General features: G+C 46.7%; 1 protein-coding gene across 4 annotated transcripts in view; it reads right to left on the minus strand.

Annotated features, from left to right (window-relative positions):
* Window positions 1–18880, minus strand: part of LOC122559887 (DENN domain-containing protein 3-like) — a 180647-nt gene that overhangs the window by 71316 nt on the left and 90451 nt on the right. For all 4 annotated transcript variants that reach the window (XR_015759511.1, XM_087994698.1, XM_087994696.1 and 1 more), the window contains 2 exons: window positions 16856–17011; window positions 15179–15275 (listed from right to left, as the gene is read on the minus strand). Coding sequence is in view for 3 of the 4 variants with exons in the window: in XM_087994698.1 (XP_087850824.1) it covers window positions 15179–15275; window positions 16856–17011 (253 nt within the window). In the remaining variant the exon portion in view is untranslated. The remainder of the gene's footprint in view (window positions 1–15178; window positions 15276–16855; window positions 17012–18880) is intronic.

Consider the following 18880-nt stretch of genomic DNA (forward strand, 5'->3'; position numbering starts at 1 on the left):
ACACACACACAGAGACACACAAACAGACACACGGACATACACAGGCACTCACACACACACAGATATACACACAATCACACATCCACAGATACACACAGACACACACATACACAGACACACATAACACACAGATACACACATACACACAGACACAGACACGCACGCACACACACATACACACAGAGACACACACACAGAAACAGACACACACACAGAGACACACACACACACAGACACACGGACATACACAGGCACACACACACACAGACACACACACATATACACACAATCACACATACACAGACACACATAACACACAGACACACACAGACACAGACACGCACGCACACACACAGACACACACAGAGAAACAGACACACAGACACAGACACACAAACAGAGAGACACACACACAGACACATGGACATACACAGGCACACACACACACAGACACACACACATATACACACAATCACACATACACAGATACACACAGACACACACATACACAGGCACACATAACACACAGACACACACATACACACACAGACACAGACACGCACGCACACACACATACACACACAGACACACACAGACACACACAGACATACACACAGAAACAGACACACAGACATAGACACACACACAGAGACACACGGACATACACACACATGCACACACAGACAGACACACAAACATACACACAGACACACAAACATACACACAGACACACACAGACACACACTTGCACACAGACAGACACACGCACACACACATACACGCAGATACACACATACACACACAACACACACAGACACACCCACACAGAGACACACACAGGCATACACACAGACACACATGCACACACACACACACACAGATACACACATACACACACAACACACACAGACACAGACACAGAGACACACACACTCACACACTCACAGACACACACACTCACACACACATACACACAGACACACACACAAATACACACACATATACACACATACACACACGCACATATACACATGCACACACAGATACACACAGACACACACACACATACACACACAGACACAGACACACACGCACACATACACACACAGACACACACACACAGACACACGGACATACACAGGCACACACACACAGACTCACACAGACACACACACAGACACACACACATATACACACAATCACACATACACAGATACACACAGACACACACATACACAGACACACACAACACACAGACACTCACAGACACACACATATACTCACACATACACACACACACACACACACATGCACACAGACACACACACACACACATACACAGACGCACACAAAGACACACACACACACATACACACACTCACACACACACAGAAACACACACAAAAACACACATACACACACAGGCACACACATACACACACAGATACACACATACACACACAACACACACACAGACACACACATACACACAGATACACGCATACACACACAACACACACACACAGACACACACATACATACACACACACTCACACACACATACACACTCATAAACACACACACACACGCACACAGACACTCACACACATACACACCCACTCACACACAAACACATTCACACACAGACACTCACACACCCACTCACACACACACACTTACACACACATACACACACACATACACACACATACACACACACGTACACACAGACACACACAGACACACATACATATACACAGACACACACACATACACAGACACACACATACACACACAGACACACACAACCTCACACACACACAAATACACACACACAGACACACACATACAAACACTCTCTCTCGTACACAGACACACACACATACACACAGACACATACACACACATACACACACGCACATACACACATGCACACACAGACAGACACACACACATACATACAGACACACAAAGACACACACTTGCACACACAGACAGACACACACGCACACACACATACACACAGATACACAGATACACACCCAACACACACAGACACATACACTGACACACCCACACAGAGACACACAGACATACACACAGACACACACGCACACACATACACACACAGATACACACATACACACACAACACACACACAGACACAGACACACACAGAGACACACACACTCACACACAGACACACTCACAAACTCACAGACACACACACATAAACACACAATCACACATACATAGATACACACAGACACACACATACACAGACACACATAACACACACACTCACACATATACACTGACACACACACATACACACACAGACACACATATACACACACTAACACACACATACACACACCTACACACACAACACACACAACACACACATATACACACAACACACACAGACACACACACAGACACACGCACATAAATACACACACTTACACCCACACATACACACACAGATACACACATACACACACAACACACACAGACACATACACAGACACACCCACACAGAGACACACAGACATATACACAGACACACACGCACACACACATACACACACTGATACACACATACACACACAACACACACACAGACACAGACACACACAGAGACACACACACTCACACACAGACACACTCACAAACTCACAGACACACACATAAACACACAATCACACATACATAGATACACACAGACACACACATACACAGACACACATAACGCACACACTCTCACACACAGACACACATACACATACTCACACACACATTCACACACACACAGACATACACACACACTCTCACACACAGACACACACACACTCATACACACACAGACACACACACATACTCTCACACACAGATACACACACAGACACACAAACACTCACAGACACAGACACACACAGACACACACACAGAAACACACACACATACACACACACACACGCACACAGACACACACGCACCCACTCACACACAGACACACACACATATTCACACACACTCATACACACAGACTCACACACATACACAGACACACACACACATGCACCCACACATACACAGACACGCACATACACACAGACACAGACACGGACACACACATACACACATACACTCACACATACACACATAACACACACAGACATACTCACACACACTGACACACACAGAGACACACACACAGATACACACACATACACACACACACTCTCACACAGACACTCACACACAGACACACACACTCACATACAGACACACACACACACTCACACACACAGACACACACACTCACATACAGAAGCACACACTCACACACACAGACACACACACATACTCACACAGACACACGCAGACACAGACACACGCAGACACACACACACTCACACACACTCATAAACACACACACTCACACACAGACACAAACACACACTCACACACAAATATACACACAGACACACACAAACACACACAGACATACACACACAAACACACACAGACACACACATACACACACACAGACACACACACTCACACACACACTCATAAACACACACACTCACACACTGACACACAAATATACACACAGGCACACACACACACACGCACATACACACATACACACACACACACTCACACATATAGACACAGACACACACACAGACACACATATACACACACTAACACACACATACACACAGACACACACCTACACACACAACCCACACACAGACACAGACACACACACACATACTCACACACACAGACACACACACAGGCACACACACACACACACACAGGCACACACACACAATCACACATACATAGATGCAGAGACACACACATACACACATAGCACACACACTCACACACACAGACACACATACACATTCTCACATACTCACACACAGACACACACAGAGTCACACACACATAGACACACACACATTCTCTCACACACAGACACACACATACACACACACACTCACACACAGACACATACACACACACACAAATACACACACAGACACACACATACTCACACAGACACACACAGACACAAACAGACACACTCACACACACTCATAAACACACACAGACACACACACTCACACACAAACATACACACAGACACACTCACACACAAACACACAGACACACTCACACACACACAGACACACACAGATACACACACATACACACACACGCTCATAAACACACACACACAGACACACACAGATACACACACACACGCTCATAAACACACACACAGGCACACACACACTCACACACTGACACACAAATACACACAGATACACACACACTCACACAGACACATACACACACAGACACACATACACACACAAACACACGCGCACATACACACAGACACACACAAACACACACAGACACACACATGCACATACACACAGACACATACACATACACACACACTCACACACAAATACACACACAGACACACACACAGACACACACATACATACACAGACACACATATAAACACACTAACACACACATACACACAGACACACACCTACACACACAACACATACATATACACACAACACACAGACACACGCACACAAATACACACACATACACCCACACATACACACACAGACACACACATACAGACACTCTCTCTCACACAGACACACACATACACACACACACAGACACACACATACACACCCGCACATACACACATGCACACACAGACAGACACACACATACACACAGACTCACAGACACACACACATACACACATACACACACAGGCACATACACAGACACACACATACACACACGCACAAACACAAACACAGACACACACACAGGCACACACACACAATCACACATATATAGATGCAAAGAGACACACACATACACACATACACAGACACACATAGCACACACACTCACACACACAGACATACATACACATACTCACACACAGACACTCACACACACATAGACACACACACACATACACACACACTCACACACAGACATATACACAGACACACACACACACAGGCACACACAAATACACACACAGACACACACAGACACACACATACTCACACAGACACACAGATACACACAAACACACACACACTCACACACAAATACATACACACAGACACACACACATACAACCACAGACACACATACACACACACAGAGACACACACACACACAAACACACACAGACACACATACACACACACACAGACACACACACACACTCATAAACACACACAAAGACACACACACTCACACACTGACACACAAATACACACACAGACACACACGCATATGCACACATACACACACAGACACACATGCACACACAAACACACACGCACATACACACATACACACTCACACATAAATACACACACAGACACACACGCATACACACAGACACACATAGTCACACGCAAACATACACCTACACACACATATACACACAACACTCACAGACACACACAGACACACGTACACAAATACACACACATATACACACATATACACACAGACACACACACAGACAAACACAGACACACAGACACACACACATACACACACACACACTCTCACACAAGCACACACACTCACACACAGACACACACACACATACTCACAGACAGACACACACACATATACACACAACACACACAGACACACGCACACAAATACACACACATATACACACAGACACACATACACGCAGACACACACATACAGACACTCTCTCTCACACACAGACACACACATACACACAGACACATACACACACACATTCACACAGACACACACATACACACATGCGCATACACATATGCACACAGAGAGACATACACACATACACACAGACACACACACATACACACACATAAATACACACACAGACACACACACATACATACACACAGATACACATATACACACACAAACATACACATACACACATATACACACAGACACACACCTACACACACATATACACACAACACTCACAGACACACACACAGACACACGCACACAAATACACACACATATACACACCGACACACATACACGCAGACACACACATACAGACACTCTCTCTCACACACAGACACACACACATACACACACATACACACAGACACATACACACACATTCACACAGGCACACACATACACACACGCGCATACACATATGCACACACAGAGAGACATACACACATACACACAGACACACACACACATACACACACACATAAATACACACAGACACACATATACACACACAAACATACACATACACACATATACACACACCTACACACACATATACACACATACACACACATATACACACAGACACACACACAGACAAACACAGACACACAGACACACACACATACACACACACACACACTCTCACACAGGCACACACACTCACACAGACACACACACACATACTCACAGACAGACACACACACATATACACACAACACACACAGATACACGCACACAAATACACACACATATACACACAGACACACACATACAGACACTCTCTCTCACACACAGACACACACACATACACACAGACACATACACACACACATTCACACAGACACACACATACACACATGCGCATACACATATGCACACACAGAGAGACATACACACATACACACAGACACACACACACATACACACACATAAATACACACACAGACACACACACGTACATACACAGACACACATATACACACACAAACATACACATACACACATATACACACAGACACACACCTACATACACATATACACACAACACTCACAGACACACACACAGACACACGCACACAAATACACACACATATACACACCGATACACATACACGCAGACACACGCATAGAGACACTCTCTCTCACACACAGACACACACACATACACACAGACACATACACACACACATTCACACAGATACACACATGCGCATACACATATGCACACACAGAGAGACATACACACATACACACAGACACACACACACATACACACACATAAATGCACACACAGACACACACACATACATACACAGACACACATATACACACACAAACATACACATACACACATATACACACAGACACACACCTACACACACATATACACACAACACTCACAGACACACACACAGACACACGCACACAAATACACACACATATACACACCGATACACATACACGCAGACACACACATACAGACACTCTCTCTCACACACAGACACACACACATACACACAGACACATACACACACATTCACACAGACACACACATACACACACGCGCATACACATATGCACACACAGAGAGACATACACACAGACACACACACACATACACACACACATAAATACACACAGACACACATATACACACACAAACATACACATACACACATATACACACACCTACACACACATATACACACAACACTCAGACACACACACAGACACACGCACACAAATACACACACATATACACACATACACACACATATACACACAGACACACACACAGACAAACACAGACACACACACTCTCACACAGACACACACACACACATACACACACACTCTCTCACACAGACACACACTCACACACATATTCACAGACACACACACACACATACTCACAGGCACACACACACACACATATACACACAACACACAGAGACACACACAGACACACACACACAAATACACACACATATACACACAGACACACATACACGTAGACACACACATACAGACACTCTCTCTCACACACAGACACACACACACATACACACAGACACATACACACACACACTCACACAGACACACACATACACACACGCGCATACACACATGCACACACAGACAGACATACACACATACACACAGACGCATACACAGACACACACATACACACAGACACACACACATACACACACAGATACACACATATAGACACACACACACACACAGACACAGATAAACCCACACACTCACAGACACACACACATACACACACAATCACACATACATAGATACACACAGACACACACACATACACACAGACACACATAACACACACACTCTCACACACAGACACACATACACATACTCACACACAGACATACACACACAGACACACACACATACTCTCACACACACACAGACAAACACACACATACTCTCACACACAGACACACAAACACTCACACAGACACACATAGACACACACACTCACACAGACACACACAATCACACACACAGAAACACACACACACCCGCACACAGACACACGCACCCACTCGCACACAGACACACACATACACACACACAGACACACACACATACACATACATACACACACATACACAGACACACACACACACATGCACACACACATACACAGACACACACAGACACAGACACGGACACACACATACACTCATACACACACATACACACACAACACACACACACACAGACACACACACTCACACAGACAGACACACAGACACACACACTCACACACAAATACACACACAGACACACACACATTCTCACACACACACAGACATGCGCACACACACACAATTACACACACATACACAGACACACATACACACAGACTCACACAAACACACAGACACACACACACATACACACACACAGACACACACACTCACACACACACATACACACACACAGACACACACACAAATACTGACAAACAAATACACACACATACAGACACAGACACACATACATACACAGACACACACACGCACATACACACAGACACACACACACACACATACACACACTCACACACAAATACACACACAGACACACACACATACACACACAAACACACACACATACACACAGAGACACACACATGCACACATGCACACAGACACACACCTACACACACAACACACACATACACACAGACACACACCTACACACACATATACACACAGACACACGCACACAAATACACACACACATATACACACATACACAGACACAGACACACACGTACACACAGACACACACATACACACAGACACACACACATACACACAGACACACACATACACACACGCACATACACACATGCACACACAGAGAGACACACACATGCACACACAGACACACACACAGACACACACAGACACAGACACACACGCACACACACATACACGGATACACATGTGAGTTGTAGCTTCATCTCTGTTTTCTTGAGGAGATACCCCAAGATTTCAGTTGTTGTTGCCAATTAAGGCAAGGACTTTGCTGATTGGTTGCCTGTCCCTAGTTGCCCTTGAGAAGGTGGGGGTGAGCTGCCTTTTTGAACCGCTGCAGCCCACCTGCTGTGGGTTGACCCACAATGCCCTGAGGGAGGGAGTTCCAGGATTTTGACCCAGTGACAGTGAAGGAACAGTGATATGTTTCCAAGGCAGGATGGTGAGTGGCTCGGAGGGAAAGTTGAAGAGGTGGTGTTCTCATGTATCTTCAAAATGGAAGTGGTCGTGGATTTGGTAGGTGCTGTCTGAGGATCTCTACTGATCACTGGGGGTTTTGCTGCCCTCTTCCAGACAATATGGAGATTTCCTGGCTTTCTTTACCTCATCAACAACGTACGTTATTTGGGAAAATCAAAGAAAATTAAATCATGTATCTGCAGCTTCAATAAAGTCTTCCCACGAGAGGCGCAGTTTAAATTATAGATCACATGGTGCTATTATGGTCTTAAAAATCCTTTAACTACCTTGATGTGTTAGAATCTGTTTGTTTTAATTTATAAATTGTCCTTTTGTCACCTTAATTCTGCTTTGTAATGATCCTGGGTCTGTGACTTTGAGATAAAGCATTTCTAATGACTCCTTATTTTCCTACAGTCGGCCCTCCTCACGGTGATGACTTGTTCTAGCAGCAATGTTCACTGTGAACAGTCAATCCATTTTCCTTCTATCCTTCCTAGGCTGTTTTCTTGTTCCATTAAATTAAAACTTGCTCTCCTTGCCTGGAAGGGACTTTTATTCAGAGCTCTGAAACATTGACTTCCTGTTCAAATTTCTAGGGAGTGCTTCTATAGTTCCTTGCTGCTCTGATGGACCATGTAACTGGAGGAGAAAGTGAGGTCTGCAGATGCTGGAGATCAAAGTTGAAACTTTATTGCTGGAACAGCACAGCAGGTCAGGCAGCATCCAGGGAACAGGAGATTCGACGTTTCGGGCACAGGCCCTTCTTCAGGATGCTGCCTGACCTGCTGTGCTGTTCCAGCAATAAAGTTTCAACCTGGACCATGTAACTTCCAGGTTGGACTAGCCTTTCAGCTCTTCCTGCTGCACTCTGCTTGTTCTCTGCTCCCTGCCCCGGCCTGGAGCACAGGTTTTACACTTTTGGGACCTTTCACAAGTTCCTGCTGTCTGTGCTTATACAAGTGCCTCTCAGCTGCTGACTGTCTGAGTGAGCAGTTCTTAAAGTGACAATGTTTTTAAGGTTGTAAAATCTCTTGGTCTTCTGGAAGCTTCCTCTCCAGGGTCCATGAGATGTCGCTACTTAAGGGTGGCACAGTAGCTCAGAAGTTAGCACTGCTACCTCACAGCGCCAGAGACCTGGGTTCAATTCCCACATCGGGCGACTGTCTGTGTGGAGTTTGCATATTCTCCCCGTGTCTGCGTGGGTTTCATCCCACAGTCCAAAGATGTGCAAGTCAGGTGAATTGGCCATGCTAAATTGCCCGTAGTGTTAGGTGTAGGGGAATGGGTCTGGGTGGGTTGCTCTTCAGAGGGTCAGTGTTGGGCTGAAGGGCCTGTTTACACACTGTAGGGAATCTAATCTTTTGTAAATTGTTGTATTAAACAATGATGCCCACTGCTGGTCACCGTGGGCTATTTGAGGATAGAAGGATGCTTTCCCTTGACTGGGTCTAAGGCCCTAACTGGTTCATGGTGAGACAGGATCAACCACTATCAGGTGGAAATAAGAAGAGGTTTTTATCTTCACGAAGTTTTCCACCACAGCCATTAGGGACAAACTGCACTCGATCATCTGACATCATTATGAAAACTATGAGGAGATTAGTAACTATAGACTAGCACTGATAGACCTTGAGCTGCTCTGCCTTACCCCCAGCGCCACACAAACCCGGGCAGAGCTTAATGCAGTGTCCAATTGAAACCTTTTCAGCACCGTTACCTTGTGCAGCAATCTACACTCACTGACACACCCACTGGCACACCCACTGGCACACCAACTGGCACACCCACTGGCACACCAACTGGCACACCAACTGGCACACCAACTGGCACACCAACTGAACCGCTGAAACACACACTCAACACACTTATTGACACTCACTGCAATACACCCTGATACTCAGTGAAACATTCACTGACATTCATACTGACACACTCCTTGACACACTCATTGAACCACACACTGGACACACTTACTGAGACTCACTGACACACTCATTAACACACAGTGACACACTCACTGAAACACACACTGAATACACTCATTGATACACTCACAAAATTACTGACACCACACACACAGAATCATAGCGTCATAGAGATGTACAGCACGGATACAGACTGTTCAGTCCAACCCGTCCATGCCGACCAGATATCCCAGCCCAATCTAATCCCTATGCCAGCACTTGGCCCATATCCCTCCTTTCTATTTATATACCCATCCAAATGCTGCAATTGTACCAGTCTCTGGAGAATCGACGTTTTGAGCATAAGCCCTTCTTCAGGAATGAGGAGGGTGTGCCAAGCAGGCTAAGATAAAAGGTAGGAAGGAGGGACTTGGGGGAGGGGCATTGGGAATGCAATAGGTGGAAGGAAGTTAAGGTGAGGGTGATAGGCCGGAGAGAGGTTAGGGGCGGAGAGGTCGGGAAGAAGATTGCAGGTTAGGAAGGTGGCGCTGAGTTCGAGGGTTGGGACTGAGACAAGGTGGTGGGGGGGGGGGGGGAATGAGGAAACTGGAGAAATCGGCATTCATTCCTTGTGGTTGGAGGGTTCCTAGGCGGAAGATGAGGTGCTCTTCCTCCAGGCGTCGTGTTACCATGGTCTGGAGATGGAGGAGGCCAAGGACCTGCATGTCCTTGGCGGAGTGGGAGAGGGAGTTAAAGTGTTGAGCCACGGGGCGGTTGGGTTGGTTGGTCCGGGTGTCCCAGAGGTGTTCTCTGAAACATTCCGCAAGTAGGCGGCCTGTCTCCCCAATGTATAGGAGGCCACATCGGGTGCAGCGGATGCAGTAAATGATGTGTGTGGAGGTACAGGTGAATTTCTGACAGATATGGAAGGATCCCTTGGGGCCTTGGAGGGAAGTGATGGGGGAGGTGTGGGCGCAAGTTTCGCATTTCTTGCGGTTGCAGTGGAAGGTGCCGGGAGTGGAGGTTGGGTTGGTGGGGGGTGTGGACCTGATGAGGGAGCCACGGAGGGAGTGGTCTTTTCGGAACGCTGATAGGGGAGGGGAGGGAAATATATCCCTTGTGGTGGGGTCCGTTTGGAGGTGGCGGAAATGACGGCGGATGATACGCTGTATATGGAGGTTGGTGGGTGGTAGGTGAGGACCAGTGGGGTTCTGTCCTGGTGGCGGTTGGAGGGGCGGGGCTCAAGGGCAGAGGAGCGGGAAGTGGAGGAGATGCGGTGGAGGGCATCGTCAACCACGTCTGAGGGGAAATTGCGGTCCTTGAAGAAGGAGGCCATCTGGGTTTGTCGGTATTGGAACTGGTCCTCCTGGGAGCAGATGCGGCGATGGCGAAGGAATTGGGAGAATGGGATGGCGTTTTTACAGGGGGCAGGATGGGAGGAGGTGTAGTCTAGGTAGCTGTGGGAGTCGGTCGGTTTATAGTATACGTCCGTGTTGAGTCGGTCGTCCGAGATAGAAATGGAGAGGTCTAGGAAGGGGAGGGAGGAGTCTGAGACGGTCCAGGTAAATTTGAGGTCGGGGTGGAAGGTGTTAGTAAAGTGGATGAACTGTTCAACCTCCTCGTGGGAGCACGAGGCAGCTCCGATACAGTTATCAATGTAGCGGAGGAAACGGTGGGGGATGGTGCGAGTGTAGCTGCGGAAGATGGACTGTTCCACATATCCTTCGAAGAGATCTGCTCCTGGGATGCTGCCTGACCTGCTGCACTTTTCCAGCAACACATCTTTCAGCTCTGATCTCCAGCATCTGCAGTTCTCACTTTCCCCTAATTGTACCAGCCTCCACCACTTCCCCTGGCAGCTCATTCCATACATGCACCACTCTCTGCGTGAAAAAGTTGCCCCTTAGGTCTTTTTTATATCTTTTCCCTCTCACCCTAAACCTATGCCCTCTAGTTCTAGACTCCCTCACCCCAGGGAAAAAATCCATGCCCCGCATGATTGCATAAACCTCTATAAGGTCACCCCTCAGCCTCCGACACTCCAGGGAAAACAGCCCCAGCCTGTTCAGTCTCTCCCTGTAGCTCAAATCCTCCAACCCTGGCAACATCCTTGTAAATCTTTTCTGAACCCTTTCAAGTTTTACAATATCCTTCCGATAGGAAGGAGACCAGAATTGCAAGCAATATTCCAACAGTGGCCTAACCAATGTCCTGTACAGCTGCAACATGACCTCCCAACTCCTGTACTCAATACTCTGACCAATAAAGGAAAGCATACCAAACACCTTCTTCACTATTCTATCTACCTGTGACTCCACTTTCAAGGAGCTATGAACCTGCACTCCAAGGTCTCATTGTTCAGCAACACTCCCTAAGACCTTACCATTAAGTGTATAAGCTGAAAATGTGTGGCTGGAAAAGCGCAGCAGGTCAGGCAGCATCCAGGGAACATGAGAATCGACGTTTCGGGCATAAGCCCTTCTTCAGGAATCTTCTTTCCCTGGATGCTGCCTGATCTGCTGCGCTTTTCCAGCAACACATTTTCAGCTCTGATCTCCAGCATCTGCAGACCTCACTTTCTCCATTAAGTGTATATGTCCTGCTAAGATTTGCTTTCCCAAAATGCAGCACCTCACATTTATCTGAATTAAACTCCATCTGCCACTCCTCAGCCCATTGGCCCATCTGGTCAAGACCCTGTTGTAATCTGAGGTAACCTTCGCTGTCCACTACACCTCCAATTTTGGTGTCATCTTCAAACTTACTTAACTATACCACTTATGCTCACATCCAAATCATTTATATAAATGATGAAAAGTAGTGGACCCAGCACCGATCCTTGTGGCACTCCACTAGTCACAAGCTTCCAGTCTGAAAAGCAACCCTCCACCACCCTCCTCTGTCTTCTACCTTTGAGCCAGTTCTGTTTCCAAATGGCTAGTTCTCCCTGTAGTCCATGAGATCTAACCTTGCTCACCAGTCTCCCATGGGGAACCTTGTCGAATGCCTTACTGAAGTCCATATAGATCATGTCTACCACTCTGCCCTCATCAATCCTCTTTGTTACTAATTCAAAAAATTTTTTCGAAACAAGTTCCACTGGCAGCTCATTCCATGTGCGTACCACCCTCTGTGTAAAAAAGGTGCTCCTTGGGTTCCCTTTTATTCTTTCCTCTCTCATCTTAAACTGAAGCCCTCTAACCCTCTCTTCCCCCACCCTGGGAAAAAGACTGAGTGCGTTCACCCTATCCATCCCTCTGCTGATCTTATACACCTCTATAAGGTGCTGACACAAATGGTGACAATCACAGTAATAATTCTGTTTGATGGTTTAAACAAAAATGAAAAATTCAGTAAGCTTTCAAAATATATTTTACAATGGCTCTAGCCCACGACAATGTGAAAAGTAAGGAGTGTCCAAAGTGCTCAGTGAAACAGGTAAAGGACAGCATCTGTTTACTGAGCTATCAGACACATTATGCTGCTGTCAGTCTCTGACGCACTCTGTAACTCAGGGATATAACTTGTAGTCTCAGCATGCCCCCTGAGAAATCTGACACAAAGACTTTACACGATTTTTGGAGGGGGGTGGGGGGGGGGGGGGGGGTTAACAGCAACAGCACTGCTGAGCTGATGAGCAATGTCCACCACTGACAGACTGATACGCACGCTGTTGTAGAAAGGCTGTGCAGCTGGCTGTCGTGAGTCTAAAAACTCCTTCTTGTTGAACACACGGTGCTTAAGGTTCAAATGTTTGGAGACATCCCTGGAGAGAGAGAGAGAGAGAGAGAGAGAGAGAGCATACATCATGATTAAACAGATGCTGGAGAAGAGCAGTCAGTTTCAGGACCTTGGAGAGTGTCAAGGAGTAAACAAGAGGTGCATTTACATAGTGCCTTTCAGAGCCAGCAGAGCAAAGCACTTCACAGCCAAGGAAATACTTTCACTTGGGTAAGGAAGGAAATGTGATAACCAACCCTTGCACAGCAAGCTTCCACAAATAGCAATGTGATAATGACCAGAGAATGTATCGTTTCTGGTCTTTGGTTGATTGTTTTTTGTTGGTATGGTTGAAGAGAACTCTGCTGGCCTTTCTAAGACAGACACAAGGCCTGCCCTCAGTGTCTCCCTCAAATGAGAGCAGCCTCCCATGCTGTGGCACTCTGTCAGTACTGACCCTCCTGTGCCCGGTGACAGGTTTGTCCCCAGCTCTTCAGAACCAGACCTCAGCAACAAGGGCAACACTAAAGCAGTGTGTATCCCGGGTGCCCAATTATCCCACACTCTCAGGTACAGGATAAAGGCATTACCCTGAGAAATAATTGGTTAAATGGTCTGAATAATTTCCCCTTAATTGAATTCAGTGAATCCTCCTGCATGATGTTTATTTTGCAGTATTGACTGCGTTGGAGGGCTCACAAAATGAAATACTGCTAACATTGACTGGATACAGGATTCCAGCCATTATAGACGATGTTTCAGAATCATAAAATCCCTGCAGTGTGGAAGTAGGCCATTCAGCCCATTGAGCCCACCCCAGCCCTTCAGAGACATCCCACCCAGCCCCATCCTCATAACCCCACATTTACCATGACTAATCCACTTGGTCGGCACACACTATGGGCAATTTCCCATGGCTAATCCATCCAACCTGCACACCTTTGGATGGTGGGAGGAAACCCAAGCAGACACAGGGAGAATGTGCAAACTTCACACAGACAGTCACCCGAGGCTGGAATTGAACCTGGGTCCCTGGCGCTGTGAGGCAGCAGTGCTAACCACTGAGCCACCATGCTGCCTGAACAGGGATAGTGAGGTTAGTTTTTGGGGTGAGAGTGAGGGCATTTGTTGGTGAGTTTGAGAGTTAAGAATATATTACATGGTCATTGCTCCCATAGCAGTGATGGTGCAGGTTGCTGGCCCACGCTGTCTGATGGTATGGGCCCTTGCTGCTTTCTCACTGGGACTGTGACAAGTTGCAAAATTGGGGAAGACCATTTCTGAGAGGAGGAATCACTCCTCGATCCCCATCAACACTCCCCCCTCCGTTAGCACCCCCACTCTCTCTCTCCTCTCCCCATCCCATCAGCATTCCTTCCTTTCCTCTTCCCTCCACCCCACCAGCAACCCCCCCATTCTCACCCCTTCAGCTTCCCCCCCTTCTCCCCGCTCCACCCCATCAGCCCCGTCTCCCTCTCCTCCTCTCCACCCTATCAGCGACCCCCCTCTGTCTACCCTCTCCTCCCATCATTCCCCACTCCCTCCTGTCACTTCCCCTCCCAAACCCCATGCATCCCCGATCGCCCACCCCTCTGGTGAACAGCTCCTCTGGTGTTTGGTGCTGACCTGAGGAGGTTCCCGATGAGCTGCAGGAAGATCTGTCGAAGTTTGTTGTTCATTTGCTGCCTCTGATCACGTTTCTTCTGTCGAGCCTTTGCCAGGTTAGTGTGTGAAGCCAGGTGGGCTGAAGAGAGCTCTGTGTTGGCCCGAAGCTGCTGTGTGCTGGAACACAACACAGGTGCAGGGCGAGGGGTGGGTTAAACACACATCACATTCCCATCGGTAAACATTAAACTCAGGAGGTCAGAAGTTAAACAGGCAATCAGTCGATAATTATACAACAATATACTCAAGACCTGATTAAAGAAGCAACATCTTCATGCTTTGATTTCAAGAAATGATGTTAAGACAATGGCAGAACCCAACACAGGAACACAAGGAGGCCATTCAGCCCCTCAAACCTGGGCACTGTGCCATTGGATCACAGCTGATTTCAAATGGTTAACTCCATTTCAATATCCCTAACCTTAACCCGAACCACAGCCATATTGACCATCATGTGACCATCACAATGGGAACAATTTGGGCTCATCCCTAAAACCCCATTTTGTTTGATGGTGGGGAACCTTTTTGCAGCTTTGAATAACCCGATAGCTTGGAATTACATAAAGTGATCCAGAATGCACTGGAGGAAATGGGAACATGCTGCCTTCACTGATGTTTCTATCCACACACCAACATCCAGCCACTCAATTTCAGCTCATCCTATCAACAGCCTCTGCTTGCGTCACTGTCTATCTAACTTCCTGTTAAGTATGTCTGTGCTGTTCACTCCCAGAACTCTCTATGCCATTGAATTGCTTCATCCAACAACATTGCAGCAGAATGTGGTGTTTGCCCTCTCGTCATCACTACTGGCACTAGGTATGATCTGTCACCTCTGCCAGTGTGCGGCATAGTTTAGGGGTTGTTGAGATACTCCATTGCCAGCAACCCTCCTGGATTCTATATGTGCCTCGGGTCTGTCTAATTGTCACTGGTAAAGGATAGAGCTCTGAGAGTCTAAACAGATGAGACCCCTGAAACCAAAAGAGAAAATGCTGGAAAATCTCAGTAGGTCAGGCAGCATCTGTAAGGAGAGAAAAGAGCTGACGTTTCAAGTCTAACTGACCTTTGTCTGCTGACTGCTCTGCCCCAGAAGGCAGTGGAGGCCCACTCTCTGGATTCATTTAAGAAGGAGTTGGATAGAGCTCTCAAAGATAGTGGAATCAAGGGTTATGGAGATAAGGCAGGAACAGGATACTGATTAGGAATGATCAGCCATGATTATATTGAATGGCGGTGCAGACTCGAAGGGCTGAATGGCCTACTCCTGCACCTAATGTCTATTGTCTATTGTCAAAGCTAAAAAAAGGGAGAAGTAGGAAGGTATTTATACTGGGCTGAGAGAAGGTGAGTCATGGCTCCAGAAGAAAAGGTAGCAATAAAGAGGTGATAATGACAGAGTGCATAGAGAGATTATAGGGAGATTAGGAGCTGGGAATGACCAAGGTGGGGGGGGGGGGGGGGGGGGGGGGGGGGGCGGTGGAGGGAAATGGGTGAAGCAGAGGCAAAATGGAAAACAGGGGAGAAGGGTAGCAAAGGGGGAAGAGGAGAGGAAAAAGGTGATGGGAGAGTGGGGAGCGAGAGAAAGAGAGACAATCAAGAAATAAGAGGTACAGAACACTGAAAAATTTTTTTTAAAAACAAATAAAATAATCGAAATAAAATTACGGAACAGAATGAAAACAGAGGGGTCAAGCTGGGATAATCATCTGAAGTTGTTGAATTCAATGTTGAGACCAGCAGGCTGTAACGTGCCTAGTCGGAAGAGGAGATGCTGTTCCTCCAGTTTGCGTTGAGCTTCACTGGAACATTGCAGCAGGCCAAGGACAGACATGTGGGCATGGGAGCAGGATTGTGTGTTGAAGTGGCAAGCCACGGGAAGGAACGGGACCTGATTGCGTACAGACCGAAGGTGCTCAGCAAAGCGATCACCTAGTCACCGTTTTGTCTCTGCGATATAGACGAGACTACATTGGGAGCAATGAA

This window comes from Chiloscyllium plagiosum, unplaced genomic scaffold (genome assembly GCF_037043375.1).
Source record: "Chiloscyllium plagiosum isolate Xiang-an unplaced genomic scaffold, Cpla_swu_hap1 HiC_scaffold_15, whole genome shotgun sequence".
Taxonomy (NCBI): domain Eukaryota; kingdom Metazoa; phylum Chordata; class Chondrichthyes; order Orectolobiformes; family Hemiscylliidae; genus Chiloscyllium; species Chiloscyllium plagiosum.